Source organism: Scyliorhinus torazame, chromosome 28, assembly GCF_047496885.1.
Source record: "Scyliorhinus torazame isolate Kashiwa2021f chromosome 28, sScyTor2.1, whole genome shotgun sequence".
NCBI lineage: Eukaryota > Metazoa > Chordata > Chondrichthyes > Carcharhiniformes > Scyliorhinidae > Scyliorhinus > Scyliorhinus torazame.
Window position 1 is genome coordinate 18,514,634 of NC_092734.1, and position 17,097 is coordinate 18,531,730.

General features: G+C 47.0%; 1 protein-coding gene across 2 annotated transcripts in view; it reads right to left on the bottom strand.

The window, feature by feature from the left end:
- The window catches only part of cdhr1a (cadherin-related family member 1a), a 60,337-nt gene that overhangs the window by 7,895 nt on the left and 35,345 nt on the right, over positions 1 to 17,097 (bottom strand). For both annotated transcript variants that reach the window (XM_072491573.1, XM_072491572.1), the window contains exons 12-16: positions 12,577 to 12,729; positions 12,313 to 12,477; positions 7,478 to 7,545; positions 4,265 to 4,493; positions 580 to 834 (exon numbers count right to left, since the gene is read on the bottom strand). In XM_072491573.1, coding sequence (XP_072347674.1) covers positions 580 to 834; positions 4,265 to 4,493; positions 7,478 to 7,545; positions 12,313 to 12,477; positions 12,577 to 12,729 — 870 coding nt within the window. The remainder of the gene's footprint in view (positions 1 to 579; positions 835 to 4,264; positions 4,494 to 7,477; positions 7,546 to 12,312; positions 12,478 to 12,576; positions 12,730 to 17,097) is intronic.

The window sequence follows — 17,097 nt, forward strand, 5'->3', positions numbered from 1 at the left end:
CACTTGGGAGGAAGAAATGGTGGCTTCATCTTTGAATCATAGGGGGCTAGAACAGCCTCACTCTCTGTTCAACTTTACGCTGGCATGGAAAGGGAAAATAAAACTTCCTTACTGGCTCTTTCCACCAAATTTTACCATGTCAATGTCCAGAAGGAGCAGCCATTGCAGAAGATCACCATTGCCACCGTGGAAATGGGCACATGAGATACCCTAATATTGAGTGGCTCCATGCCATGTTTGCACTAGGAGCATTGATTAATAATCAAGAGATGCTAAATTTGATGCCGATGTTCTGTTATTCTGAATTACTGATCAATGATCAGCGAATTGGGTGGATTGGCCATGCTAAATTGTCCCTAAGTGTCCAAAGGCTGGGTAGGGTTACAGGGATAGGGCGGGGGTTGGGCCTAGGCAGGTGGTCTTTCGAAGGGTTGGCGCAGACTCGATGGGCTGAATGGCCTCCTACTGCACTGTAAGGAATCTGTTTTCTATGGATCATTCAAAGCTGTCAGATTAGAGCAATTTACTTTTGCGTCCTTGCATAGATTACATGATCACTTTCCGAGAGCACATACTTACCTCATCTGTAATGTCTATCCTCACAACAGCTGTGGTACTGAATGAAGGGGAGCCTCTGTCCTTAGCTTGCACCACCAGTGACCACTGACACCCTTTGTTTTTGGTGATGTTGTGAATGATCTCCAGAGATTTGATGTAGGACTTCAACACAATCTCCCCTGTGGCGTGATCAATGTCAAAAACATTTGCAGGATCTGCCTGCATGATTGAGTAATCAACAACATTATTCGGCTCCTCTGCGTCTTCATCTCTGGCCTGAAATAAAAGTTTGATACATTTGATGTAGTTCACCAGAACACCCCAAACGCTCACATGAGGTGCAAGATGTTGGCACAGCAGTACTCATTACATAACGGAGCTGTAAATCTCTTTCCCCTGTGCAGTTTGACAAAATAATTCCCCCCTCTGTTGCTGCCTGGCAATTCTAATTAGATTCAAATAAGACGGCAAGGATTTCCACTGTTGTAATAGCCTCTGGAGCTGGCAACCAGCAATGGGACAATTGGTCGTACAACTACTGGCACCATCTTCTCATTTTATTGGGTTTCTAAAAATTCTTTGCAGCTTGTAAATGTAAATACATAATGTACTTAATTTAAACTTCACTATGGTCTAGTCTCCATTCGGCAATCTTGTGATTTTTAATCCTGTCTCTGAAACCCTCATCCACACATTCACAACCGGGAGGTTTGATTTCTCTGGCATGTTCCTTGGTCTCGTGGACTTAAATCATTAAGAGCGCAGCCACACACATTCTATCCCATTCTAAACCCCAAACACTACCACTCCTGTCATGACTGACACAGGACGACACAAAGTGTTATGACATGGGCACAAATGCTGGGAATAATGATACCACCATTAGGAATAGCCACTAATGCATACGAATTACGCGAATTACGAGACATCCTTGAGCAGGTAGCTAATGACACTGCAGAAGCTGTTAACCAGATAGAAACTGAGATGGTTGCTGTCGGAGCGGTTGCCCTGCAGAATAGAATGGCCCTTGATTTCTTGTTAGCTGAAAAGGGCGGCACTTGTGCCCTGATTGGAAGTGACTGTTACACGTACATCCCTGATAACTCAGAGAAAATTGATAATCTGGTGAATCACATTCGTAGACAGGTGACAAGATTACATGAAAATGAGGGATGGGACTTTAGCTTTGGATGGTAGGATCGTTAGGACAGAGGGTTGTGTTCTGGATTATAATCACCATTGTAATCTTGATTGTCGTACGGTTACTGTTTTAATGTTGCGCAAGATATTTTTATTGTACGAACATGGGAACAGCCCTAGCCACCTTGCCTCCTTGCTACCAGGCTCATAACACGCAGGGAACTGTCATACGTCCGTTCCCCTTACATTATAACCCACCCTACGCGATAATTTACTCAAAGGTACTGATCAAAAGATCAACAAGGAGGGAATTGTGGAAGGGAAATTAATGAGTTGCCAATTTAGGAAATGCTTGACGATAGTTCAACACTGCTTTTGAATGAAAATAAGTGGGTCAGGTAACATAAATGAAATACTGCTTAATATTCTGATCTCAGCCTTATTATGAAAACACATTGTCCTCCGAAAGATAACAAAATGTGTACTCGAGTTGTTTTTAGCCAAGGGCAAGAACATACGTACTACGTATTTCATCGTACATACTTTCCAAGGTCTATTTAATATAAACATGCCTGTTTACTTCAAGCTGTTATTTCAGACTATAAAAATATGCTTCCTTCAATCGAATCTCAGAGCGCAGTGCACTGGCTTTGCAGCTGGAACACGCTCTCTCCGCAAATATATTTGTGTAAATAAATTTCCTTAAATCGAACCTCGAGGAATTTGTCTTTATTATAATTTCCATGACACTCAGTTAAAGCTTTCTCGCTCTCTCTCTTTTCTCTCTCTCTCTCTGTTAAACATCACTCGCTTACAGTAAAACCTCTCACCCTCTCTCTCATCTCAGTTAAACCTCTCTCTAGTTAAATTTTTCTCTCTCTCGTAGTAAAACCTTTCTCTCTCAGTTAAACCTCACCCTCTCTTAAAGCAATACCTCTCTTTCTCTCTCATTTAAACTTCTTTCTCTCTCAGTGAAACTTCGATCTCTCTCTCTCAGTAAAACCTCTCTTTCTCGGTAACCAGAACATTCTCCCTTCTCTCCTGACTGGGGCAATCAAACATCCTGAAAGGCACGTTGAAATTTCAATGTGCAACGTCGATAGTCATTTCCAGCACAAATGATGTTGAGCGTCTGGTCTGGCAGACTATATTCAAAAACTATTCACAAATGCCACTGTCCTAGTTTAGAAATGATTGCATTGCTGCACCATGCATTGTGGATCTGCAATTGTCATGTGAGTGTCCCTTTAAGAAAGTTTTTTGGCTTCAGTGATGTCATTGTGTGGGTGGAGCTGGGCTGTGGCTCTGTGAGCTGTTTTTGGTTTCGCTTTCACATTTAACTGCTGTGGACTCAGACAGAGAACAGAAGTGTTTTGGCCTGTCTCTCTCTATTTTCTTTTTAAATTCTGTTCCAGTAAAAATCACCTTGATGGTGGCTTTTAAGATATAGTTTGCTTTCCGGAAGTGTTTAAACCTGCAGGTGATACGGGGGTCAGGATCTCAGGAAAAGCCAGTCTTATTCAAGTGAGAATGCAGGGCCACACCCTTGAAAAGGGATTTTTGGTTTATGGGGATCTTGTTTTTGAATTGGAACAGTTAAGGGGGAATTAATTAAGTGTTATACATGGGTTACTGTAGCTGTGGGGTATCTTTATGTTTGTAATTGATAACATTTCTTGCTGCGTGTTATATAAATATTAACTATTTATATAAATGCACGGTAGCATTGTGGATAGCACAATTGCTTCACAGCTCCAGGTCCCAGGTTCGAGTCCGGCTTGGGTCACTGTCTGTGCGGAGTCTGCATATCCTCCCCGTGTGTGCGTGGGTTTCCTCCGGGTGCTCCGGTTTCCTCCCACAGTCCAAAGATGTGCAGGTTAGGTTGATTGGCCATGATAAATTGCCCTTAGTGTCCAAAATTGCCCTTCGTGTAGTGTGGGGTTACTGGGTTATGGGGATAGGGTGGAGGTGTTGACCTTGGGTAGGGTGCTCTTTCCAAGGGCCGGTGCAGACTCGATGGGCCGAATGGCCTCCTTCTGCACTGTAAATTCTATGATTAAAAAAACTAAGTTCTTAGAATAAAGCTTATTTTGATTAAAGTATCGAGGCAGACTGTTGAATCATCCCTGAAGGGAAGGCTCTTGTGCTCATCCTAGCCATTTTCAACATAAAAAGTTGTAGGTCAGGTGAACTCTATAATACACTTTGGCATTTTTAAACCCTGGCCCATAACACAATCAAGATGGCGGATGGGTGATTTGCTCCCAGTTTCCTGCTGATGTGTCTCTGTACTGACCGCAGGAGGTGGGAGATGAAAGTTTATGGTGAATCTCCCATCAAATTTTACTTTTTTATACTGAAGATCTGGCTGAAGTTAAAAGCACATTGCTATGGCTGCAAGTGCAGAGCCCATTGCTCTAGAACATCGCTTACATCGCTTTTTGATTCCAGACAATATTTTTAAAGCTGAAACTTTAATTGAGAGAATGAAATCTCTGCAAATTTTGATGTTATATGTACATTAGGAGGCAATTACATAGCACATTCTTTAGATCTGGCTTCTTACCTCAACTTTTACAGGTGATCCAATGATCATAACCTTCTCCAAAATGTTCTCATCAAATTCTGGGTAGTGGTCATTGATATCTAGAACAGTTACAAAGACTTCAGCCAAGCTGTGCTTCCCTTCCCCATCATCTGCTTTGATGTAAAAGCTGTATTTAGACTGTACTTCAGCATCCAGCACTGCCCAGGGCTGAGTGTATATAATCCCCGATGTGGGGTGAATCAGAAATCTGAAAAATGTAGAATTCAGGAAAATAAGAGGCCATTAAAATGTACTCAGCATCCACCTTATCACGTTGCTCTGATAAAACCAAAGGTTTGTAACAGTTAACACACCGTAACTCTGGTGTCCCCCAAGGATCTATCCTTAGCCTGCTCCTATTTCTCAACGACAGGCCGCTCCTGGGAAACCTCATCCAAAGGCTGGGCCAGTATTTATGGCCCTAAGTGTCCTTGAAATGAATGGCTTGCTAGGCCGTTGCAGAGGGCAGCTAAGAGTCAATCACATTGCTGTGGGTCTTCACATGTAGGCCTGGCCAGGCAAGAATGGCAGATTTCCTTTCCTTAACCAGATGGGTTCTTACAACAATCAATCATAGTTTCTGGTCTAGTTTTATATAATCCAGATTTATTCATATAAATTCTACCAGCTGCCGTGGTGGGATTTGAACCCATGTCCCCAGAGTGCTAGCCTGGTCCTCTGGATTACTTATCCAATGACATTACCACTGTCTCCACTACCATTATCCTACCCTAAACCTCCCCACTTCTTTTTCCTCATAAGACACCCCTTAAAACCTACCTCCTTTGACCATAGAGTTGTTTAATAAATAACTTTTTTTTGTACCTATAGAATCTATTGAATCCCTTCGGTACAGAAGGAGGTCATTCAGCCCATCGAGTCTGCACCGACCCTCTGAAAGAGCACCCCACATAGGGTCAGGCCCCATCCTATCTCCACCTAACTTTGGACACGAAGGAGCAATTTAGCATGGCCAATCCACCCTAACCTTCACATCCGGAGCACCCGGAGGAAACCCACGCAGACAGGGAGAGAACGTGCAAACTCCACACTGACAGTCACCCGAGGCCGGAATTGAACTGGGTCCCTGGCACAGTGAGGCAACAGTGCTAACCATTGTGCCACCGTGCCGCCCAAGTCAATTACAGTCAATAACATGTTTGGAAAAGACAAGGAAAAACTGAAGGCTGGAAATTCAAACCCAAACAAAATGTACTGGATGTGAATGTATCACATTTGAAAGGAATGTGGTCATAGACCTATATCACAGTGAGGTTGATCAGCTTGGAACACAGGTACAGGGGGCGGGATTCTCTCAGCCCAAGGGGGGGGGTGCCTCCGATGTGGCCTGGCCCGCGATCGGGGCCCACTGATTGGCGGGCCGGCCTCTCTGCCTGGGGGCCTCGTTTCTTGTGCGCCAGCCCCTGTAGCCCTGCGCCATGTTGCGTCGGGGTCGGCCCATTGAAGGAATCCACTGTGGATCCCGCGGCGCCCAGTTCACGCCGGGATCAGCAACTGGAGCGGCGTGAACCACTCCAGTGCCGCGCTGGCCCCTTTTGCCAGAATTAGTCGTCGGGTCGGCCCGTTCACGCTGTCATAAAACACGACGGCGCTTACAACGGCGTGGACACTCTGCCGCGGGATTAGAGAATCCTGCCCAGGATTAGGCCATTCAGCCCCTTGAGCCATTCAATCAGCTCTTGGCTGATTTGTAACTCAACTCCATTTACCCTCCTTTGGTACATATCCTTTGATCTCCTTACATAACTGACTGCCATTGACACAGCATCCGCAACCTTTTGGCAGGAAGAGAGTCAGAGATTTCCACTACCCTTTGTGAGCCACTCCTGCATAGCTTGGAGTGAATTATCCCATGAATATCTTTCCAAATTCACTTTCCAGACTCTGTTGAGCTCACCCATCTCAATCTTCGGTGGTATCATCCACAGCTTAAGGAGACCAGGAGACAGCGGCGAGCTACTCAGAAGAAAAGTCTCTCTCTTTATTTTCTTTCAACACTTTTACTTATTAGTTACAAAAGTCATTTGAAATGTGCAAGAATGTGCAGGGTTACGAGGATAAGACAGGGGAGTGGGGCTAAGCAGAGTGTTCATTCAGGGTGCCAGTGCAGACTCGATGGGCTGAGTGGCCCCCTTGTGCTCTGTAAAGGTTCTGTGGTTCTGTGAAATTGAAAAATAGGCTTTGTGAGGCTTAAGGTGGGCCTGTTGGCCCATGTTCACTGTGAGGACTGTGAGGAAGATCCCTGGATAAATCCACTCACCCCGTCGCTTTCCAAAGCTGGTTCCAGATGTAAGGAGAGCGGGGGAATACTCTGTAAGAACGGGCGGCCCAGTGGTTAGCACTGCTGCCTCACAGCGCCAGGGACCGGGTTCAATTCCGACACTGGCCGACTCTCTGTGTGGAGTTTGCACTTTCTCCCCGTGTCTGCGTGGGTTTCTTCCGGGTGCTCCGGTTTCCTCCCACAGTCCAAAGGCGTGCAGGTTAGGTGGATTGGCCACGATCCAATGCACAGGGTTACGGGGATAGGGTGGGTAGAGTTCTCTTCCGGAGGGTCAGTAAAGACTTGATGGGCAGAAAGGCCTCCTTCTGCACTGTAGGTATTCTATGCTTCTCACATGGCCCCTCTGATCAAATTCTGGGGCATGAAGTCAACTGGGTGGAAAAACACTGGATGTGAGATCCTCCCAAATTTTTCCTCTGGTAAATGATAACACGCCAATAACACGCAGTCCCATCACAGTCATGTTGGGCCCCATCGAATAAGATCCGTTAGAGCTTCCCTTATTCTTGAGAAAGCGGAGTTAGAACCACTGTTCACAAAAAAGTCGTGCACTTTGACACAATTAATATTCGACTTGGAAATAAATGAAAAACAGACAGACTTGTCAGACACTTATGCCGGAAGCCAGTGCAGCTGTCAAGGAAAAAGCAACTGAAACCCCCAACCAAAATCCAGGCATTTCGACCTAGGTTTAATTAGGTTTTGGCTGGAATGTTCCGTGACGGGAATCATTGTGGGCGGGATTGGAAAATTTAGGGAGCAGCCTATAGCCAGTTGACTTTGGATGGGAATTTCCAGTTCCGTGTGGTGTTTCTGATTGCAAAGATCGCAAAACCTTAACCCTCTACCTACGCCTTGGGAATTAAAAGTGAATCGATAATGTTACTTACAGATCAGCCCCTTTTCCATAGATCGAATACTTGACTTCTCCCCATATTTCTGAGTCAGCATCATTTGCCTATGAAGATAATCAAAGTCTAGAATAATCGCAAGGCAGGTGTTATTCATATTCTGATCTACTTGATAGTTATTGACTAGCCTGCTGCAAAAAAATAAAGAAAACCTCATCTGGTGGTCACTTGATATCCATCACGTGGTGCAACTATCTGAATTGTCACCTTCCCGTCTATTTCTCGCCTCCATATTCCGTTGGTTTGGGTTGTAACATTTAGAACACTAAATCAGAGCAACTGTGCGCATTGGGCTTAATTTGAGAATATACCTATCAATATGAAAGTAAAGAAGTGGGAGAGGAGATTTGTATTAAAGTGGGTCCACGCTAAGAGGTTGTTGGGTACTATTGTTACCTCACTAAACTAACAGCCAGTGGGTCACAAATTCAAATTCCGCCAGAAACATTTGTGAGTAAGAACCAGAGGGCGACAATAATACCTCTCGTCTTGCTGGACAATAAATAAAGATCTATGGAAGAAAATAGAGGCCTTTGAAATATCGATGTGTGCTAAAAATTCATATACCATACAGTGCAGAAGGAGGCCATTCGGCCCATTGATTCTGCACCGACCCACTTAAGTCCTCACTTCCCCCCTATCCCCGTAACCCAATAACCCCTCCTAACCTTTTTGGTCACTAAGGGCAATTTAGCATGGCCAATCCACCTAACCTGCACATCTTTGGACTGCGGGAGGAAACCGGAGCACCCGGAGGAAACCCACGCACACACGGGGAGGATGTGCAGACTCCGCACAGACAGTGACCCAGCGGGAAATCAAACCTGGGACCCTGGCGCAGTGAAGCCATGGTGCTATCCACTTGTGCTACCAACTATAAGACAAATGAAGAAGTGCTTGAAATAGCAAGAACAAAACAGAGCTAAAAAGTGACAGCCAGAAATGAAAATGACAGTGCGTCAGCAATTTGATCAGAGCCGAAAAGCTACAGAGATCTCTTTGAGAGGGCAAAGTAGTGGAAGCAGAAAGAGGGGTCGACCTAGTTGGACGAAGGACGTCACAGGTCGGTTGCAGATGCGCTGCAGTGGATGTCAAAGATGGAGCAAGACAGATGAGTGTGACAGACCATGACATTGGCACAGTGCTTAGCCCTGCTGCCTCACAGCACCAGGGGACCCGGGTTCCATTCCGACCTTGGGTGGCTGTCTGTGCGGAGGTTGCACATTCTCCCTGCGTCTTTTCCTCTGGGTGCTCCGGTTTCCTCCCACAAGCCAAAGATGTGCAGGTTAGGTGGATTGGCCTTGCTAAATTGCCCCTTAGTGTCCAAAAGGTTAGGTGGGGTTACGGGAATAGGGCAGGGGCGTAGGCCTGGGCGGGCAGCTCATTTGGAGGGTTAGTGCAGACTCAATAGGCCAAATGGCCTCATTCTGCACTGCAGGGATTCCAGGACAGCAGATTTCCTGGTCAGATTAGCTACAAAGACCAGCAGAAATGTTGTACAATTGGTTCACTAAGACCTTGGCCATTCCCATCTATTTTAGTGCCCCCCTCCCCCTATACATAAATAATAAATTAACACCCCAAATTAATACAAAGCAAACATAGCAATTAGATACACCCCCTCAGATCCCCCAGTGTAAACAAACAAAAATAAAATAGACCCCCCCCCCCCCCCCCCCCCCCCCCCCCCCCCCCCCCCCCCCCCCCCCCCCCCCCCCCCCCCCCCGGGCTGCTGCTGCTGACCATTGTCTACGTTCTGCCAGGAAGTCCAAGAACGGTTGCCACCGCCTGAATAACCCTTGTACCGATTCCCTTAGGCAGCAGACCCCCGTCCCAACACCCTCTACTTGCTCCAGCTCCCCCTTGACCATATCAGCAGCAACCCGGTCCCCCCCCCCCCCTCCCCCTCCCCCCCCCCCAAGCGCGGGAAACAACCCTCGCTTCCCTGCCCCGGCCCCGCCCCCTCCAGCCTTCAGCACGGGAAAAAGCCCGCGCTTTCCACCTGCCCGGCCCCACCACTTCTGACGCAGCTCCTTTTACAGGCCCAGTCCCCTCACCCCCAACTCGGGCCTCACCCTTCCCCGCGGGGCCCCATCCCCCTACCGGCCATCCACCCATACTCCATTTACTTACCCCCCTCCAAGAGCCCACCCGGCAGACCCAACCAAAACAGTGCTCAACCCACCCTAACCACCCTCACCGAACCAAAAAGAAACAAGGGCAAAGAACCCCCCTCAAAATGTAACACCCCAACAGCAATCCCCGATCACCTATCCCGACCCTCAGTTTGTGTCCAGCTTCTCGGCCTGAACAAAGGCCCACGCCTCCTCCGGGGACTCAAAATAATGGTGCCGGTCCTTGTAGGTGACCCACAGTCGCGCCGGCTGCAGCATGCCAAACTTCACCCCCTTCCTGTGCAGCTCCGCCGTCACCCGGTTGTACACGGCCCTCTTCTTGAAATGAAATGAAATGAAAATCGCTTATTGTCACAAGTAGGCTTCAATGAAATTACTGTGAAAAGCCCCTAGTCGCCACATTCCGGCGCCTGTTCGGGGAGGCTGGTACGGGAATTGAACCGTGCTGCTGGCCTGCCTTGGATGCTTTCAAAGCCAGCGATTTAGCTGTGTGCTAAACCAGCCCCTCTTCTTCGCCACCTCCGCACTCCAGTCCTGATATATTCGAACCTCCGCGTTCTCCCACATGCTGCTCCTCTCTTTCTTGGCCCACCTGAGCAAGAACGGATGAAACCGCACCAGCACCGCCCGTGACGTCTCGTTAGCCTTGGGCCCCCTCGCCAGCACTCTATGGGCCCCTTCCAGCTCCAGGGGCCCCTGGAAGGACCCCGCTCCCATCAGCGAGTTTAACATGGTGACCACATAGGCCCCTCCAGCCCCTCCGGGAGGCCCAGGATCTGCAAATTCTTCCGCCTCGATCGATTCTCCATCTCCTCGAACCGTTCCTGCCATTTCTTGTGGCGCGCCTCATGCGCCTCCACCTTTACCGCAAGGCCTAAGATCTCATCCTCGTTGTCGGAGATCTTTTGTTGGACCTCGCGGATCGCCACCCCCTGGGCCATCTGTGTCTCCAGCAGCTTGTCGATAGAAGCCTTCATCGGCTCCAGCAGGTCTGCTTTGATCTCCCTGAAGCAGCGCTGGATAGCCTCCTGCTGCTCCTGCGCCCACTGCATCCACGCTGCCTGGTCCCCGCCCGCCGCCATCTTGCTTTTCTTCCCTCGCACTTTCTTTGGCTTCACCACCACTTTTTTAGTCGCCCTGCTCCTGGTCCAAGCCATACACTGTCGGGGGAATATTGCAATCTTCTTCCCACACCGGCAAATGTTGAAAAAATGCCGTTGGGGGCCTGAAAAGAGTCCAAAAGTCCGTTCCAAGCGGGAGCTGCCGAATGTACGACTTAGCTCTGCATAGCCGCAACCAGAAGTCCGTCATCAGACTATTTCAATATGCAGGACAACACAATGGAGCCCCAACTCTGTCTTCACCTGATATCCATATATATCTATCTACTTGGGAAGAATGGTTTCTGGATAGGAGTCAGGAGTTGCAACTCTGACTCACTTTCCTCTCTCTCATAGCCTTGCAAACAATCAGACTACTGGCTGAGACCTACTAACTCACAACAGACTGGGGAACAAATCTACATAGGCTGATGTATCAGGACCAGAGATGGTCAATGTGTTGGTTTGCCAGCACCATTCCACCCCTGAGCTATTTTCTAGAATTGAGGTACTTAAGGCAGTCTAATTAGGCCCCTGTCTCAGGCCAACTGGAATTTCTCTAGTCTGCAGGTGAGCCCCACACTATGGCCGACACATGGGCAAGGAGACAAGCAGCCTCCTAGTGGGGGATGAGAGGATGTGGTAGGGGGGGGGGGGGGGAGTGGGGTTGATGTGAGAAGGGGGTGGGGTGGGGAAGTCAGCACTCATCTCCGCTGGGAACGTGCTAAAGTTGCCAAACCTCCAGGACGCTGCTGTGTGCAACTCTGAAGAAAGATAATTGGGACATTGAAAAAGATTGTTTTTTTTTTGTCATTTTGTTTGGCCATTTCTCTTTGGCAGGTATAAAATGTTGAAAAGCGGAGAGGGGGGCGGCACGGGGGGACTGGGGAGTGTGTGGGGGTGGGGGTGGAATGTTGTTTGGCTCACAGTCGAGCATCATCCAGTTAGGTAATGAGTCATTTTGCTTTCCAGTTGGTCTAGGAAGGCCGTACGTCACAAGGACGGGTATGTTGGCCAACGAATGGCTGGAGCATGGGGACATATCATGTGATAAAATCTGCAGGAATACATTTAATTAGAGTTAGCAGCCTTAGACCCTCCCCACCTTGACTGCCAGGTCACTGGTGCAGGCATCTTTACAGCTTGTCAGATGTTGCCATGTTTAAATCAAATTTAACTTACCTGGAGTTCCGAGGGTGCCTCTACTGTGAGGCATACTCTCCCTCAGACATGGGCAGAGCAGCACCCCCACCCCTTCCTATTGGCCCTGCAGCCTTGGGAACCCGCCCACGCCATCCTCAATTGGATGGTGCGTGTGCCCTCTGGCCACTAATTGGCCAGCTTGCCATAAATCGGTGTCGGGTGACTATTCCCGACATGGCACGGAGCCAGGACCCACATTTGATCCCAACATTGCGGTCCCAAACCCATAGTGAAAATCCAGCCTTGGGTTGGGCGGGGTCGAACCTGGGACTGGCTGGTCTGAAAGTTCATTTGCACTTTGAGGCCTTTACCAACTGAGTCACCAGGCGTGATGCCAAATGTTCACAAGATCATCATTAAAATATCCTCCACTTACAGTAACACATATAACGGGAGAGCCCCCCAGGGAGTTTTCAGGAATCCGGGCAATGTAGAATTCGGAAGTGAATTTAGGAATGTTGTCATTGGTATCCATGAGTTGAATGATAATGTCAGCTGTAGAACTGAACTTCTCCGGAGTGTCTGCTTCAACAGCAAGGAGCTAGAGGGGAGTAACGGAATATTTATTGAAGTTGCTAAATCTCCATTAAAAAAACAAATTTCACAAATCCTACTCAGATGGATGCCATATCCCACGTACCTTAAAATTAAACACTTGGAATGTTTCATAGTCAATGGCAGCCGAGTTCTCCACTATAATCGTGACTTGTGCTTCATTGAGGACAGTTTGGGGAATAACGCGGAATATACCTTCGGGGCCCACAAGCCTGAGATTAAATTGAGCGTTCGCTCCCTGAAACAAAAAATAAAACTTAGTCAAGGGATTTGTTCACTAATGCCAGCACATTTAATTTTCTCAGGAAAACGTTTGGAAAATCTTTCCTCCCACTGTTATTTGGGATGGAGGGAAGTCTCGAAGGTCCTTGCACACTTTTCAGAACACTGCACGGTGAGGTGTCCATGGTGCATTCTGACACGGCTGTAGACAAATGAAAAATGATCTCGCGAAATGGTCTTGTTGGAACTATTTTCCCCTTTAGTGTTTGGCACAGAGAGATTTTTTATTCGTGAAAACGCTGAGTGATTACTGACTTTTTAAAATATGAAACCAGGTTTTTACTTGCCATCTAAAGTTTGCTCGGTCAACGAAATTCAGTGTGGCAAATCCAAGCCAAAATCCCACTATGCATTGAGTTGGTTTGATGGTGTATCCTCACCACATGATCGGCAGATCGCCTACAGTCTTCCACCAATGTGTCAAGACAAACAAGGACGCAAGACCAAATGTCACAAGACCTTGAGAAGCCATGATTGAATGGCAGAGCAGACACGATTGGCCAAGTGGCCGTTATCTGCTGCTATGTCTTATGGTCTTATGCTCTTAAGCCTTGGTATCCAATGAGCAGGCACTGCGCAGTCTACTGCCAAATGATTGTGAACTCACTCCCAAACCCATTGGATTACCAGGTATTCATGAACCCTCTGAAATGAGTTGTCTTCGATGGATGACCAAGGGATATTTGTTTCACTACAGTCTGTAATTACTAAAGTGTATAATTAATGATAGAGTGACTGAAAACCTGGAAACCTTTCAGTTGACCAGAGAGAGCAAGCATTGATTTATAAAGAGTAGGTCATGCTTGATTAATCAAATTGAATTTCATTGAAGAGGTAGCTAAATTGGTGGACAGGGGCGTGCCCGTGAATGTCACTTATCTGGAAAGCATTTGATAAGCCTCTCATTAAAAAAAAACAGAGCTAAAGTTGAAGCTCATAACTGAAGGCAAGTGATTGACTTTGGTAGGAAAGGAACTGTGCATCTGGTGATGGAGGATTGGGATAATGGTCAGGTACTCTAACTGGGAGGATGTGACAAGTAGTGCGTTCTCCCAGTGAGCCAGAGAAGACAGAGCCAGGAGTGAGACACAGCTAAGAGTGAGTTTGGGAATTTGAACCTAGGTGGGAATTCGAAGCTGGGTGGGGAGGAAGTGCTTTTTATCCCTGGTAAGTGACTGGTAAGTAGTGTTTCTGTTTCTTTTCATTGGTATATTTATTTATTTTTTCTTTGTTGTTTTTTTTTGTAGTTGTTGAAGTTAACCGAAGGTTTAAGACATGACAGGAGATCTCAGACCCGTGTCATGCTCCTCGTGTGCGATGTGGGAGCTCAGGGACACGTCCACTGTCCCTGGCTCCTTCACGTGCAAAAAGTGTGTCCAGTTGCAGCTCCTGTTAGACCGCTTGACGGCTCTGGAGCTGCGGATGGACTCACTTTGGAGCATCCGCGATGCTGAGGACGTCGTGGATAGCACGTTTAGCGAGTTGGTCACACCATAGGTGAAAGGTACTGAGGGAGATAGAAAATGGGTGAGCAAAAGACAGAGCAAGAGTAGGAAGGCAGTGCAGGTGTCCTCTGCGGTCATCTCCCTGCAAAACAGATATACCGCTTTGGATACTGTTGAGGGAGATGGCTCACCAGGGGAAGGCAGCAGCAGCCAGGTTCATGGCACCGTGGCTGGCTCTGCTGTGCAGCTGGGCAGGAAGAAGAATGGCAGGGATATAGTGATAGGGGACTCAACTGTAAGGAGAATAGACAGGCGGTTCTGCGGACGCAATCGAGACTTCAGGATGGTATGTTGCCTCCCTGGTGCAAGGGTCAAGGATGTCTCGGAGCGGCTGCAGGACATTCTGAGGGGGGAGGGTGAACAGCCAGCTGTTGTGGTGCACATAGGCACCAACGATATAGGTAAAAAAAACGGGACGAGGTCCTACAAGCTGAATTTAGGGAGCTAGGAGTTAAACTAAAAAGTAGGACCTCAAAGGTAGTAATCTCAGGATTGCTACCAGTGCCACGAGCTAGTCAGAGTAGGAATGTTAGGATAGAGAGGATGAATGCGTGGCTCGCGAGATGGTGCAAGAGGGAGGGATTCAAATTCCTGGGACATTGGAACCGGTTCTGGGGGAGGTGGGACCAGTACAAACCGGACGGTCTGCACCTGGGCAGGACTGGAACCGATGTCCTAGGGGGGGGGGTTTGCTAGAGCTGTTGGGGAGAGTTTAAACTAATGTGGCAGGGGGATGGGAACCGATGCAGGAAGTTGGAAGGTAGTAAAACAGGGACAGAAATAAAAGGCAGTAAGGGGGAAAGTGTAAGGCAGAGAAGCCATAGTCAAAAATCAAAAAGGGCGACAGTACAAGGTACAGTGACTGAGGGGAGCTCAGTGAATAGGACCAGGAATACTAAAAGAAATAAAACGGGAAGTGAAAACATTAACGGTAAGCGACGCGGCAGGTTGTTACATGAAGATATGGGTTCAACGACAAGGAAAATTAGGAGAAAGGTTAAGAGGAAATATAACTTAGGAGAGGTTACTGATCGAGGTGGTAAGATTCAGAACAGAGGTAAAAAAGCCAACATAAGTGTACTTTACCTGAATGTTCGTAGTATTCGGAATAAGGTAAATGAGTTGATGGCGCAAATCATCGTGAATGACTATGATTTAGTGGCCATTACTGAAACATGGTTAAAGGATGGTCACGACTGGGAGTTAAATATCCGAGGGTATCTAACTTTTCGGAAGGACAGAGTGGATGGTAAGGGAGGTGGTGTAGCTCTGTTATTCAAGGATGACATCCAGGCAACAGTAAGGGATGACATCGATGCTATGGAGGATAAGGTTGAATCCATTTGGGTGGAAATCAGGAATAGTAAGGCGAAAAAGTCACTGATAGGAGTAATCTATAGGCCACCAAATAGTAACATTATGGTGGGGCAGGCAATAAACAAAGAAGTAACTGATGCATGTAGAAATGGTACAGCAGTTATCATGGGGGATTTTAATCTACATGTCGATTGGTTTAACCAGGTCGGTCAAGGCAGCCTTGAGGAGGAGTTTATAGAATGTATCCGTGATAGTTTCCTAGAACAGTATGTAATGGAACCGACGAGGGAACAAGCGGTCCTAGATCTGGTCCTGTGTAATGAGACAGGATTGATTCAGGATCTCATAGTTAGGGATCCTCTCGGAAGGAGAGATTACAATATGGTGGAATTTAAAATACAGATGGAGGGTGAGAAGGTAAAATCAAGCACTAGTGTTTTGTGCTTAAACAAAGGAGATTACAATGGGATGAGAGAAGAACTAACGAAGGTAGACTGGGAGCAAAGACTTTATGGTGAAACAGTTGAGGAACAGTGGAGAACCTTCCAAGTGATTTTTCACAGTGCTCAGCAAAGGTTTATACCAACAAAAAGGAAGGACGGTAAAAAGAGAGAAAATCGACCGTGGATATAAAAGGAAATAAGGGAGAGTATCAAATTGAAGGAAAAAACATACAAAGTAGCAAAGATCAGTGGGAGATTAGAGGACTGGGAAATCTTTAGGGGGCAACAGAAAGCTACTAAAAAAGCTATAAAGAAGAGTAAGATAGATTATGAGAGTAAACTTGCTCAGAATATAAAAACAGATAGTAAAACTTTCTACAAATACATAAAACAAAAAAGAGTGGCTAAGGTAAATATTGGTCCTTTAGAGGATGAGAGGGGAGATTTAATAATGGGAGATGAGGAAATGGCTGAGGAACTGAACAGGTTCTTTGGGTCGGTCTTCACAGTGGAAGACACAAATAACATGCCAGTGACTGATGGAAATGAGGCTATGACAGGTGAGGACCTTGAGAGGATTGTTATCACCAAGGAGGTAGTGATGGGCAAGCTAATGGGGCTAAAGGTAGACAAGTCTCCTGGACCTGATGGAATGCATCCCAGAGTGCTAAAAGAGATGGCTAGGGAAATTGCAAATGCACTAGTGATAATTTATCAAAATTCACTAGACTCTGGGGTGGTCCCGGCAGATTGGAAATTAGCAAACGTGACACCACGGTTTAAAAAAGGAGGTAGGTAGAAAGCGGGTAATTATAGGCCAGTGAGCTTAACTTCGGTAGTAGGGAAGATGCTGGAATATATCATCAAGGAAGAAATAGCGAGGCATCTGGATGGAAATTGTCCCATTGGGCAGACGCAGCATGGGTTCATAAAGGGCAGGTCATGCCTAACTAATTTAGTGGAATTTTTTGAGGACATTACCAGTGCTGTAGATAACGGGGAGCCAATGGATGTGGTATATCTGGATTTCCAGAAAGCCTTTGACAAGGTGCCACACAA